Raw genomic sequence first — 14,847 nt, forward strand, 5'->3', positions numbered from 1 at the left:
AGACCATTGAAGAGACAATCAACAAAGACACCCAGACACCAGGGGGCACAAAAGGCTTCAGCCTCAAAGTTGGAGCTGTTTCCAGGTTCTACCTGACATCAGAGTACCGCAGTATGTACTTGAGGCAGCTGAGGGCCCTGGTAGGCCAACAATATACTGACTTCAGCCATTCAGACCTACAGGTGTCTAGGATTAGAAGAGATGAAGCCGATGTCCAATCTTTCGTTCAACTGCTGGAGACAGGTTGGGTGAACCCCTTCAACAAAGAGCATAATGGTGAACTTATCAGTTTGTCAACAGCGACTGTAGCACCACCAGATGTAGCCAAAGACCTTCAAGGGGCATACAGTATAGGAGAGGATGCATATCAAACATTCAAGGATGAGCGTTTGGGTACCGATAAGCCAACTACATTGTTTCATGACAAGATGACGAAGAACAAACTTAAAACGTTCTCTAACATCCAAATGAAGACACGCAGACAAGGTCTTGGCAAGGAGGTAATTTTGAAGGCTGACAGAAACCTATTTGGCCAGATGATACTTGTAGCTGAGAACAGAAAGCTACAAATGAGTGATGTCTTGACTCATCCCCTGGGTCCATTGCCATGGGCACTTGCCAATGGTGATGGGTCTATCCGCAAGACCAACAAGGCTGCCCTCGCAAGGGAGTTGGAGAGGAATGCTCGTCCTGCAGAAGTGATCCCCGAGCCCTCTGCAACCATCATTGATGGGATGAGCCTGGTTCAGAAACTGAAGGGAAACAATGCAACATTTGGCCAGCTAGCAGGCACAGCAATGAGTCGCGCTATCCATGAGGGTGCTAAGAGCAAGCGCATTGATATTGTCTTTGACGTCTACAAGGAGACATCCATCAAAGATACAGAAAGAGTCAACAGATATGAAGGCACAGGGATCCATTTCAAGAACATTCAACATGGGCACAACATCCAGCAGTGGAAAAAGCTTCTAAGTAGTTCCTCCAACAAGGCAAGTCTCATAAAGTTTCTGGTAGAAGAATGGAAGGCGAAACACCACAGGGAGAAGCTTGAGGAGAAGGAGCTGTATGTCACATGTGAGCAGCTCTGCTTTAAGATCACCAAAGAACAGTGGGAAGAGGCTGCTGACCTTAAGTCAAATCAAGAAGAAGCAGACACACGCCTCCTTCTCCATGCTCTTCATGCAGCAGAATCTGGTTACAAGTCGGTCATCATCACTTCGGAGGATACTGATGTCATGGTCCTGTGTCTGGGCATGTGCCACAAAATCCCATCCCACCTGTTCCAGAAATGCGGTACACAGAACCGGACAAGATTCCTGGATATCACCACTCTGAGCCGAACATTGGGAGGCAGCGTATGTGATTCATTGATTGGTATGCATGCATTTACAGGCTGTGACACCGTCAGTGCATTCGCTGGCCGTGGGAAGATGACGACACTCAAGCAGTTGAAGATGAACAAGACATACCAGGATGCCTTTCAGGAAGTTGGTCGTTCATGGGAAGTGTCTACCGAACTTTTTGAGAAGTTACAGGAAATCACCTGCCACATGTACCTGCCAACTACCCAAACAACTGAGGTAAACAGGCTCCGTTATCAGCTGTTCTGTGCCAGACGTGGAGTGGTAGAGTCAAGTCAACTCCCTCCTTGCCAGGACTGCCTTTTCATGCATGCACTGCGTGCAAACTACCAGGCTGCGATCTGGAGGAGAAGTCTGCAGAGCCAGCCATGGGTTGCAAACCCAACAGACTGCGGTTGGATGATAGATAACGACGGAAAGCTTGTTGTCAAGTGGATGCAAGGGGCACCAGCACCAGAAGCTATTATACAGCTACTGTCCTGCAAGTGTGTGCGGTCATGTGAACTTCCTCAGTGTACTTGCCTCAGCAATGGCCTGAAGTGCACAGACATGTGCAGATTACAGACATGCCAGAACAAGGGTACTGAAGACGAGCCAGTAGAACAACAGTCAGATTCAGAGTCCGATGTTGAAGATATTATGGAGTAACATATATATATATATATATATATATATATATATATATATATATATATATATATATATATATATATATATATATATATGCACATGACATGTTCAGTGTGTATTTACATAACTTGGATTAAATTTTGTTACAAATACTACATCTAGTCACTCCGGGTGGTACCGATATCGTCATATTTGGTTCTTGGCTCATGCTAAAATTCCTGTGGAACACCTAAAGGGTTAACAGTTTTTAAAAATGAGTTTTGAACAGCTTGAGGGGTGTAGTTTGCAAAATGGGGTAATTTATGGGTGGTTTCTGTTATGTAAGCCCCTTAAAGTGACTTCAGAAGTGACTTGGTCCTTTGAAAAGTGGGTTTTGCTGTAAATGTGAAAAATTGCGCATAAAACTATAAGCCCTATTACGTCGTAAAACAATAAGGTTTCATTTTCAAAATGATGCCAATATGAAGTAAACATGTGGGGAGTGTAAATTAATAACTATTATGGGGGGTATCAGTATTTTTGTAAAAAGCAGAGAATTTCAAAGTTAAAAAATTGCCGATTTTTCCAAAATTTCCGAATATTTAGCATTTTTTTATATAGAAAGGTAAAATATATTGACTCCCATTTAGCACTGACGTGAAGTACAATATGTCACGAGAAAACAATCTCAGAATGGCTTGGATAGGTGAAAGCGTTCCAAAGTTATTAGCCCATGAAGTGGCACAGGTCAGATTGGCTTAGGCACTTGGGTACAAATAGGCCTAGGGCTGAAGGGGTTAATAAGCTACGTATATGTAAGGGCTATCATATAAAAAAATAAACTACAGACATGCATCTACCTAAAAATACCAAAGAGAATTAGTCACTCCGCTTGGTACCGATATCGTCAAATTTGGTTCTTGGCTCATGGACTACCATGGGTGTTCTCCAGAATCAAGCAGCAGTGGATGTTGCTAAGTGAAAATGCAAATATGCCATTGTAGTGCCCAGTACGCTGTAGTGCCCAGTACGCTGTAGTGCTGAGTACATTGCAGTGCCCAGTAGATTGTAGTGCCCAGTACATTGTAGGGCCCAGTACATTATAGAGTCCAGTACATTGTAGTGCCCATATATTGTAATGCCCAGTACATTATGCCCAGTAGACTGCAGTGCCCAGTACATTGTAGTGCTCGTACATTGTAGCACCCAGGACATTGTACTGCCAGTACCTTGTAATGCCTGTACATTGTAGTGCCCATACATTATGCCCAGCTTGCGCTTGTGGAGACGCCATCCTGTAAATTAAGCGGTCTCTACTTGCTGCAGAAATGCCAAATATATGGACGCTACCTGCGGTTTACGCACAATATGGGGCCCAGGAGGAAGGGGTATTTGGATTCGGGAGTGAATTGAGATGAAGCTCTTATTGGGAACATTTTAAAAAGCATTTTGATTCACATTTATCCTGCGCTCTACACTGAGCACTTACATCGGGGTTTCCATCTAAATATACAAAATACGTGATCCAGACGAAACCTCGAGGGATCCAATCACTAATGAAGCAGCAGTTACTGTCTAGCCTTTGTTCAGTGTTGTCCGTTTCTTCAAGGATGCACAAAACTGTGGCCAACAGCACTTTTATGCACGCTTGATATCGCCGGATCACCGATTCTATGGCGTCCATAGTGTCTCTATCTGCCTTATTATAGGGAATCTTCCATCAGAGGTTCCGTCTGGATCACAAGCTCAGTCATTTATATGGCAGCACGGGGCTTGTGGAAGAAAAATATGGATGGAAAGGATGGAAGGAATATTAAAAAAGGTAAAGGAAAACTAAATCTGTGCTTCCTACCACCCGTCCACTGATTTTTGGGTGGTGTATGATGTTACCTCGGTGGGGGATTTCTATGACCACGGAACGTTTGTGTCCTTTGAACAATTGAAGTCTAAGCACGATATTCCAAGATCCCAATTTTTTCGTTACTTACAATTAAGATCTGCTTTTCAGTCATATATGAGAGGGGTGGACATGGGCCGCACAATCTCGTCTCTACCTCTGATAGGAATCCTCAAATCCCAGGGACCCCAGGGCCTCATTTCTTCTTTATATACCTATATGTTGTCGGTGGGGACGGGATCAATTATGGGACTTATCAAGGGGAGGTGGGAGAGACTCATCCCTGATACACAAGACGATGAATGGGAGGAAATTTTAGAGTCTCCACTTAAGGTATCCCCGTCGGTCAATAATAGAATGACACAATTATACATAATATATCAATCGTATTTTACTCCCACACGACTTTTTAAGATGGGTCGACTTCAATCTTCGGAATGCATGCATTGTCATTCACCAGACGCAGATTTTATCCACATGATGTGGAGCTGTCCCATTATCCGTCAATATTGGAGGGAGGTGATATCACCACTCTCCTCCATAGTCCTATCTCCTATTCCTCTTGAACCATTAATTTGTCTATTTGGGGTGTGGGACGAGGAGACCTGGGATCATCATGTTGGGATTTTTTTGCGGGAGTCACTCTTTTTGGCAAGGAAGGTGGTGGCAATGCGGTGGATGGGGGGTTCATGCCCCTCCCTCAGAGCCTGGGTTGAACTGGTAAATTCGGTCATTCCGTATGAACGTACGCTGTATCAAAACAGAGTATGCCCAAATAAATTTGAGAAAATTTGGAGCGGATGGAACTCCTCTCACCTCACCTTATAGGCTTATGGTTTACTGCGTTAACGCAAAGTGTCAAATTTCTCAAGATGTCAGGCAAGGGAAGATGTGAGCTTGTTGTTAAACGGCAGGAAAGTAGTTAGTAGGATTCAGTTGTAGTTTTGGTTCAATGACTGTTAATCTTCTATGACTCCATAACAGGATTATATGGTTCAAATGGAGTAAAAGATATGTTGAGCATAAATTGAGATTTTTCAATCATATATATAATGTACACTTTTTTTTTATTTGACTGTAATGCTAATGAACACAAGTATGTATGTTGTGTATTTTCACTTTCTGGTTAATAAACGAATTTAAAAAAAAAATAAATCTGTGCTTCCTAAATCATTAAGAAGAGGTGTGAAGGCGGCCCCGTTATTCATCGGTGCACCGCAGGACTCCACAGGATCAGCCGCGCCATCAACGGACACTTCTGCTGTGATGTGGACAGCGGATAAAGCTTCGCTACACCGGAGATGCCACACACCGGTCATCATCATCACACATCAGTCATCATTATCACATACCGGATATCATCATCATCATTACACACTGCTCATCATCATGATCGCATGCTGGTCATCATCATCATGTGCCGGTCATTATTCCATACCTGTGGAAACATCTCCCGGAATCTCCTCCTTCCCGTCACTCACACACGGCTGATCCCCCCTCGTCATTGCTTCTTCTGTCTCATCCTTTACTTTATTCTTAGTCGGATCTTCCTCCTGATATATCAGATGGAACAATCAGCACAACACAAGAAACCACCAAAATCTGTGACATCTATGACCTCGATCAGAAATGTCCCCCATATACAGATCCGGTACAGGGCTCAGCGCCGTCTACCTGATGATCCTCCAGGATGTTGTGATTCTCCTCCGGACAGTCCTGGGAATACAGAGGACGGGGACATCTCTCTGGTGGATTTATTTCCACAACTCCATCTGTAGGAGACACACAGTGATGGAATACATTGTGTCATGTGATGATGAGATGATGGGAGTAGTAGTTGGTGACCACAGAACAGACATGACTGTCTCCCCTCCTCACCCTGCTGATCGGCCCATATTGCGATCGCCTCTTGAGCTCCATGTATAACTGCAACCTTAATATCAATCAGATCTTCACCCTAAAAAGAAAAATGTAAGATGAGCTCAGGTCCCATCACTTCATGGTCAGATGTTGTGGGGGCTTCAGTGTCATCTACCTGATGATCCTCCGGGATGTTGTGATCCTCCTCCGGACAGTCCTGGGGATACAGAGGACGGGGACATCTCTCTGGTGGATTTCTCCTCCTGGATCCATCTGTGGAGACACACAGACTGAATACATGACCTGCCGTGTATCTGTCTATATATGAGACACGTCTCTCAGAAACGGGTTCTAGGTTTATGTATCAGGGACTAAATTACATTGTTGTGCTCCTCACCACCGGTACCGAGGTCCCAGCATATTGTGGGCCCCAAGTATGAAATGATAATCAGCGAGGCCAAAGCCTAATGTTCTCTGCTCTGCACCCGGAGGATGAGGACCCTGAGGAGGGGGACAGAGAAGACCCTCATCAGTCAGATGGAGGAGCCGCACTAAGAAACACAAGTTCTCCAAGTTCCCTCTCCACCAGGGATGGAACCACAGAGGAGCTGGAGAAAGCGCCACATTTCTATCCAGCGGTTTCTTCTCTCCTAATTCATCGTTAAGGAGATTGGGGGAAGGACGGTTACCATTTACCAGTGATTGTTTTCTGAGAGCTCATGAGGTCACCATGAGGACACGGCCTCCCTCCTGGACAGGATCCTCTGGGATCACTAAGAGGAGAGAACCTGCCGTCCTCCTATTAATAGATGAGTTACTGCATTTTTATTCTTTTTTAAAAAGAGAAAAATCTCAACATCTTCCTCAATATAAAGAGTAAAATAGGCAGCAAGTGCACCCGAAGATGGTGTTGTGGGGAGCCCCCGGTACGCAGCGGTTAGTGCAGATCAATGTGTAATATAAGAGGACAACTAGAGAGCAGGCACCGGGGTCATGGGCGCTTACTGATGAACACGGGGAGCTGTGGAGAGATTGTCTGGTCAGATTCTACAGAAAAGCCCCAGAATACATATTCATCTGAACAAACAACCCTTTACGGAATAATAATAATCTTTATTATTTTTTTTATATAGAGCTAACATATTCCGCAGCGCGTTACAGGTTGCACACATTATCATCGCTGTCCCCATTGGGGCTCACAATCTACATTCCCTATCAGTATGTCTTTGGAATGTGGGAGGAAACCGGAGAACCCGGAGGAAACCCACGCAAACACGGAGAGAACATACAAACTCTTTGCAGATGTTGTCCTTGGTGGGGTTTGAACCCAGGACTCCAGCGCTGCAAGGCTGCAGTGCTAAACACTGAGCCACCGTGCTGCCCACTGATTATTATCACCATTGTGGGGCCCGATGTCCCTGCGGGGCCAACACCTGCGTCACCATCCCACTTATATCGTTCTGGTCAGACCCCATGAAGAGCAAGAGCGGACCCCCTGAAATTTTGCGGTCGTTGAGCCCTTGAGGCTAGGACCCCCGTCCCGGACATTCTGACATCATGTAAAAGGCTCGTTAACCCCTTCCTGATATCTGGTGTTCATGCATGGAGGAGGCCAGGTGTGCGTCTGTGGAGCGAGCCCAGATTCCTGCTGTTTAACCACTTTACTGCTGCTGACAGCCTGACAGTGCCATTTAAAGGGAACCTGTCATGTAAAATGATGCTAACAACCTGCAGACATGGGGTTAACCTGCAGGTTAATAACATATTGAACCTGCCCGGTGTCAGCACTGAGAGGAAATTATCTTTACTCCCACTCGGCAGCGTTCGGCTTGCAGTCATAAAGTTTCGGCTGAAGCAGCTACAGTCACCGCTCAGTGTATAGAGAGCGGCGGCTGTTACTGCGGCCCCGGCACTGACTGACAGCCAGCTCAGCATTAGAGCCGGCTATGACTGACAGGCAGCTCAGCATTAGAGCCGACTATGACTGACAGCCAGCTCAGCATTAGAGCCGGCTATGACTGACAGCCAGCTCAGCATTAGAGCCGACTATGACTGACAGCCAGCTCAGCATTAGAGCCGGCTATGACTGACAGCCAGCTCAGCATTAGAGCCGGCTATGACTGACAGCCAGCTCAGCATTAGAGCCGACTATGACTGACAGCCAGCTCAGCATTAGAGCCGGCTATGACCGTCTGTGGCCTCCAGAAGACCCCTGTCTCTGCCACCAAGGTTTTCCTATGACGTCCGGTATGAACAGGATCTCAGGTTAAAGTCCCCATTAGTTTTATTTTATTTCCAAAAATTAGAACAAAAAAATAAATGTTACAACAAACATGTTTGTCATTGTCACATGAGGATTTATCCCACACGGTAAACACATCACAAACACCACAAAAAAGCAATGAAAACACAACAATCAAAAAGTCACAGATGCCCCAAAATGATCCCAAAAGGTCAGCGCTGCATTCATGAAGAGAAGCCGTCACACCGCTCCGATAACGGAAGATAAAGAGATCGGTCTCAGGGAAAGGGCTGATATTATAATGCAGGAAATCTATAAAACCACACACAAGATTGGTGTCACCATAACAGACCCGGAAAATCACAGCGAGGTGGTTCTTACCGCCCAATAAATGCAGAGAAAAAAACAAAAAATAAATGTGGAAATGAATTTTTTTTATTAACCGTTTCACCGCATCAGGAATTTTTTTCCTGATTTTCAGCACATTATACGGTAAAATGAAAAATCCATGATGCAAAAAACCACAAGATCTCAAACGTCTCAATAGAGGACGGGGAGGAACAAAAATGCAAAAATGGAAATTTGCCCCATCAGGATGAGGCTGAAACATTGATATAGATTTCTAGGATTGCTGCGTCCTATAGGAGGCGCTAGAGACCCTTCTCTGTATCTGGGGAGAGGACATTTGCATATCTTATTTCCCATGGGGCACACAAGTGTCAGCCAAGAAGGAGGAGCCGGACGCCGACCACGACCGATGATGAGATTCTGAGGGACGGACGAGAGACAGCGGATTAGGGGGAAAATCACCTGTAAATTAACCCCGACTCTGCTGAGTAACAATCCACGACAGACTTAGGGTACCGTCACACAGTGCCATTTTGATCGCTACGACGGTACGATTCGTGACGTTCTAGCGATACCGTTACGATATCGCAGTGTCTGACACGCAGCAGCGATCAGGGATCCTGCTGAGAATCGTATGTCGTAGCAGATCGTTTGGAACTTTTTTTCGTCGCTTGATTACCCGCTGACATCGCTGGATCGTTGTGTGTGACAGCGATCCAGCGATGTGTTCGCTTGTAACCAGGGTAAACATCGGGTAACTAAGCGCAGGGCCGTGCTTAGTAACCCGATGTTTACCGTGGTTACCAGCGTAAAAGTAAAAAAAAACAAACAGTACATACTTACATTCCGGTGTCTGTCCTCCGGCGTCTCAGCTTCTCTGCACTGTGAGCGCCGGCAAGCCGGAAAGCGAGCACAGCGGTGACGTCTGACGTCACCGCTCTGCTTTCCGGCTATGGCGCTTACACAGTGGAGAGAAGCAGAACGCCGGGGACAGACACCGGAATGTAAGTATGTACTGTTTGTTTTTTTTTACTTTTACGCTGGTAACCAGGGTAAACATCGGGTTACTAAGCACGGCCCTGCGCTTAGTAACCCGATGTTTACCCTGGTTACCCGGGGACTTCGGCATCGCTCCAGCGCCGTGATTGCAACGTGTGACCGCAGTCTACGACGCTGGAGCGATAATCATACGATGCTACGACGTCACGAATCGTGCCGTCGTAGCGATGTAAATGGTACTGTGTGACGGTACCCTTAGGGAAACAAAGAAGTCACAGGAGAGAACGGACAGAAGGACGGGACATCTGCAGAGAAAATGTGACCGATGCTCTAAGGAAGGAGAAAGATTCTGAAAGAAGCCGCCGAGGACGAAGACTCAAGACTGATGAAGACGTGACGACAGCGGAGAAACCGCGACTCACAGATCAGAAGAAAATAATCAGGGAAATGAAAGCTGTTGTCAGACGGAGAAAATGTAGAGAAAACCAGAGCAAGTCTGGAGAAAACTCATCTATTATAGGACGACGCCGGAGAGACGTCATCACATCCACCGGAGCCAACAAGGAGCCTCGCTTCTCACCTCGTGGTGTAAGAGGCCGGAGCTCCTCCATCATCACGTCCTGGTACCGATCCTGGTGTCCTTCTAGATACTCCCACTCCTCCATGGAGAGATAGATAGCGACGTCCTGACACCTTATAGGAACCTGACAACAGCGACACCGTCATCACCCAGAATCCTCCAGTGCTGTATAATGTCCCAGCAGTCACCTCTCTGCTCATCACCCAGAATCCTCCAGTCCTGTATAATGTCCCAGCAGTCACCTCTCCGCTCATCACCCAGAATCCTCCAGTGCCGTCCTGTATAATATTCCAGCAGTCACCTCTCCGCTCATCACCCAGAATCCTCCAGTGCCATCTTGTATAATGTCCCAGCAGTCACCTCTCCGCTCATCATCCATAAACATCTGTTCAGCACATTTAACTCTCTCCTCCGCCCACCACTGCCACCTCCAACTCCCCTCATCTCTTCTGAGGACTTTGCCACCTACTTCAAAAACATGATCAACCAAACAAGGCAAACCTTTACTGTTCCACCACCCCAACCACTCCATATACCAGACCACTGCTCTTCCCTAATAACATCCCTCTGCAACATCACTGAAGGAGAATGTACCTCCTTTCCAAATCACACCTCTCCACCTGTGCACTTGACCCCATCCCTTCCCACTTGCTCCCCAACCTCACTAACATGCTCATTTCTGCCGTAACCCATCTCTTCAACCTATCGTTATCCTCTGGTACCTTCCCCTCTGCCTTCAAACATGCCACCATCACACCCATTCTCAAAAAGCTAACCTTGACCCAACTGCTATGCCCAGCTATCGCCCTATATCACTGCTCCAGTTTGCTCAACTTTCCTCCCACCTCTCATCTAACTCGCTCCTTGACAACCTCCAATCTGGCTTCCGCCCCCACCACTCCACCGAAACTGCTCTGTCCAAAATTACTAATGACTTTCTAACAGCCAAAATTAACAGACAGTTCTCCATCCTCCTCCTTCTCGACCTGTCCTCTGCTTTCGACACAGTTGACCACTGCCCAGGGCTGCCACTAGAAATTTCGGGGCCCCATACTGGCAAATTTTTCGGGGCCCCCTTGAGACTTCGCCCAGGCTCCACCCCAGCCCTGCCTCCACGCTCCACCCCTCAAACTGTCCACAGTCCCATCGCTCTCTCTTGGAAAAACTCCACTTCTCACCTATCATACATTAACAGTTCCCATCAGGGCTGCCATCAAGGCATTACTGCCCTGAATGGCGCATGGGGCCCGGTAGGCAGAGGGGGCCCGCCTCACTGGGCCCCTACCGGCAGGCTAAACCGGGCCCTTAGCGGCGCTGCGGCAACACTATTGACGTGCGGATCCGGGGGGGGGGGGCCCAGGGCAGAATGCTGGACACACTGGGAGGCAGAATGCTGGACACACTGGGGGGCAGAATGCTGGACACACTGGGGGGCAGAATGCTGGACACACTGGGGGGCAGAATGCTGGACACACTGGGGGGCAGAATGCTGGACACACTGGGGGGCAGAATGCTGGACACACTGGGGGGCAGAATGCTGGACACACTGGGGGGCAGAATGCTGGACACACTGGGGGGCAGAATGCTGGACACACTGGGGGGCAGAATGCTGGACACACTGGGGGGCAGAATGCTGGACACACTGGGGGGCAGAATGCTGGACACACTGGGGGGCAGAATGCTGGACACACTGGGGGGCAGAATGCTGGACACACTGGGGGGCAGAATGCTGGACACACTGGGGGGCAGAATGCTGGACACACTGGGGGGCAGAATGCTGGACACACTGGGGGGCAGAATGCTGGACACACTGGGGGGCAGAATGCTGGACACACTGGGGGGCAGAATGCTGGACACACTGGGGGGCAGAATGCTGGACACACTGGGGGGCAGAATGCTGGACACACTGGGGGGCAGAATGCTGGACACACTGGGGGGCAGAATGCTGGACACACTGGGGGGCAGAATGCTGGACACACTGGGGGGCAGAATGCTGGACACACTGGGGGGCAGAATGCTGGACACACTGGGGGGCAGAATGCTGGACACACTGGGGGGCAGAATGCTGGACACACTGGGGGGCAGAATGCTGGACACACTGGGGGGCAGAATGCTGGACACACTGGGGGGCAGAATGCTGGACACACTGGGGGGCAGAATGCTGGACACACTGGGGGGCAGAATGCTGGACACACTGGGGGGCAGAATGCTGGACACACTGGGGGGCAGAATGCTGGACACACTGGGGGGCAGAATGCTGGACACACTGGGGGGCAGAATGCTGGACACACTGGGGGGCAGAATGCTGGACACACTGGGGGGCAGAATGCTGGACACACTGGGGGGCAGAATGCTGGACACACTGGGGGGCAGAATGCTGGACACACTGGGGGGCAGAATGCTGGACACACTGGGGGGCAGAATGCTGGACACACTGGGGGGCAGAATGCTGGACACACTGGGGGGCAGAATGCTGGACACACTGGGGGGCAGAATGCTGGACACACTGGGGGGCAGAATGCTGGACACACTGGGGGGCAGAATGCTGGACACACTGGGGGGCAGAATGCTGGACACACTGGGGGGCAGAATGCTGGACACACTGGGGGGCAGAATGCTGGACACACTGGGGGGCAGAATGCTGGACACACTGGGGGGCAGAATGCTGGACACACTGGGGGGCAGAATGCTGGACACACTGGGGGGCAGAATGCTGGACACACTGGGGGGCAGAATGCTGGACACACTGGGGGGCAGAATGCTGGACACACTGGGGGGCAGAATGCTGGACACACTGGGGGGCAGAATGCTGGACACACTGGGGGGCAGAATGCTGGACACACTGGGGGCAGAATGCTGGACACACTGGGGGCAGAATGCTGGACACACTGGGGGGCAGAATGCTGGACACACTGGGGGGCAGAATGCTGGACACACTGGGGGGCAGAATGCTGGACACACTGGGGGGCAGAATGCTGGACACACTGGGGGGCAGAATGCTGGACACACTGGGGGGCAGAATGCTGGACACACTGGGGGGCAGAATGCTGGACACACTGGGGGGCAGAATGCTGGACACACTGGGGGGCAGAATGCTGGACACACTGAGGGGCAGAATGCTGGACACACTGGGGGGCAGAATGCTGGACACACTGGGGGGCAGAATGCTGGACACACTGGGGGGCAGAATGCTGGACACACTGGGGGGCAGAATGCTGGACACACTGGGGGGCAGAATGCTGGACACACTGGGGGGCAGAATGCTGGACACACTGGGGGGCAGAATGCTGGACACACTGGGGGGCAGAATGCTGGACACACTGGGGGGCAGAATGCTGGACACACTGGGGGGCAGAATGCTGGACACACTGGGGGGCAGAATGCTGGACACACTGGGGGGCAGAATGCTGGACACACTGGGGGGCAGAATGCTGGACACACTGGGGGGCAGAATGCTGGACACACTGGGGGGCAGAATGCTGGACACACTGGGGGGCAGAATGCTGGACACACTGGGGGGCAGAATGCTGGACACACTGGGGGCAGAATGCTGGACACACTGGGGGGCAGAATGCTGGACACACTGGGGGGCAGAATGCTGGACACACTGGGGGGCAGAATGCTGGACACACTGGGGGGCAGAATGCTGGACACACTGGGGGGCAGAATGCTGGACACACTGCGGGGCAGAATGCTGGACACACTGGGGGGCAGATTGCTGGACACACTGCGGGGCAGAATGCTGGACACACTGGGGGGCAGAATGCTGGACACACTGGGGGGCAGAATGCTGGACACACTGGGGGGCAGAATGCTGGACACACTGGGGGGCAGAATGCTGGACACACTGGGGGGCAGAATGCTGGACACACTGGGGGGCAGAATGCTGGACACACTGGGGGGCAGAATGCTGGACACACTGGGGGGCAGAATGCTGGACACACTGGGGGGCAGAATGCTGGACACACTGGGGGGCAGAATGCTGGACACACTGGGGGGCAGAATGCTGGACACACTGGGGGGCAGAATGCTGGACACACTGGGCGGCAGAATGCTGGACACACTGGGGGGCAGAATGCTGGACACACTGGGGGGCAGAATGCTGGACACACTGGGCGGCAGAATGCTGGACACACTGGCGGCAGAATGCTGGACACACTGGCGGCAGAATGCTGGACACACTGGCGGCAGAATGCTGGACACACTGGCGTCAGAATGCTGGACACACTGGCGTCAGAATGCTGGACACACTGGCAGCAGAATGCTGGACACACTGGGGGCAGGACTGGAGACAGGTGGGGTAAGAATGGAGATACGGGGCAGAATGAAAGACATGGGGGCAGGATTGGATCATGGGGCAGGATGGATACGATGGAGACAGATGGGAGCAAGGAATGAGACACACAGGGCCCAGGATGGGGAATATTATTACCATAGGGACTAATTAAGGGATATTACTGCAGTCATGTATTCATTTTATTTTTTGAGGATACTGTTTTAAATGGGGGGGGGAGGGGTTCTTTAACTGTGTAGAGTGACCCTGTCGCCTTTTTTTCTTCATGTGGTGTAATGTAGAAGTTGGGAAAAATTAAGTAATATGTTCTGCAAGCGGAGCTCAAGATAACTGTGTTAGAGACGAACCCTGGCTGGAAGAAGTGATGGCGGTCTGTGCTGGATGAAAGATGAAAAACAAAGATGAAGGACTTCACCTAGAGACGTCACTGGTGAGTCAGCGTGTTACTTGTACACTGACACTATACACTGTATACTATATACAGAGCTCCTGTGTATAATGTCACCAGTGATCACTGTATTACCTGTTTATATACAGAGCTTCTGTGTATAATACCACCAGTGATCACTATTACCTGTACACTGACACTATACACTGTATATTATATACAGAGGTCCTGTGTATAATGTCACCAGTGATCACTGTATTACCTGTACA

At 49.6% G+C, this 14,847-nt stretch overlaps 1 protein-coding gene across 4 annotated transcripts in view; it reads right to left on the bottom strand.

Annotated features, from left to right (window-relative positions):
- LOC143793520 (uncharacterized) overlaps positions 1–14,847 on the bottom strand; it is a 349,323-nt gene that overhangs the window by 14,015 nt on the left and 320,461 nt on the right. For all 4 annotated transcript variants that reach the window (XM_077280562.1, XM_077280558.1, XM_077280561.1 and 1 more), the window contains 5 exons: positions 9,897–10,020; positions 5,903–6,000; positions 5,746–5,824; positions 5,542–5,639; positions 5,306–5,420 (listed from right to left, as the gene is read on the bottom strand). In XM_077280562.1, the coding sequence (XP_077136677.1) occupies positions 5,306–5,420; positions 5,542–5,639; positions 5,746–5,824; positions 5,903–6,000; positions 9,897–10,020 (514 nt within the window). The remainder of the gene's footprint in view (positions 1–5,305; positions 5,421–5,541; positions 5,640–5,745; positions 5,825–5,902; positions 6,001–9,896; positions 10,021–14,847) is intronic.

The sequence above is a fragment of the Ranitomeya variabilis genome, chromosome 1 (genome assembly GCF_051348905.1).
Source record: "Ranitomeya variabilis isolate aRanVar5 chromosome 1, aRanVar5.hap1, whole genome shotgun sequence".
NCBI lineage: Eukaryota > Metazoa > Chordata > Amphibia > Anura > Dendrobatidae > Ranitomeya > Ranitomeya variabilis.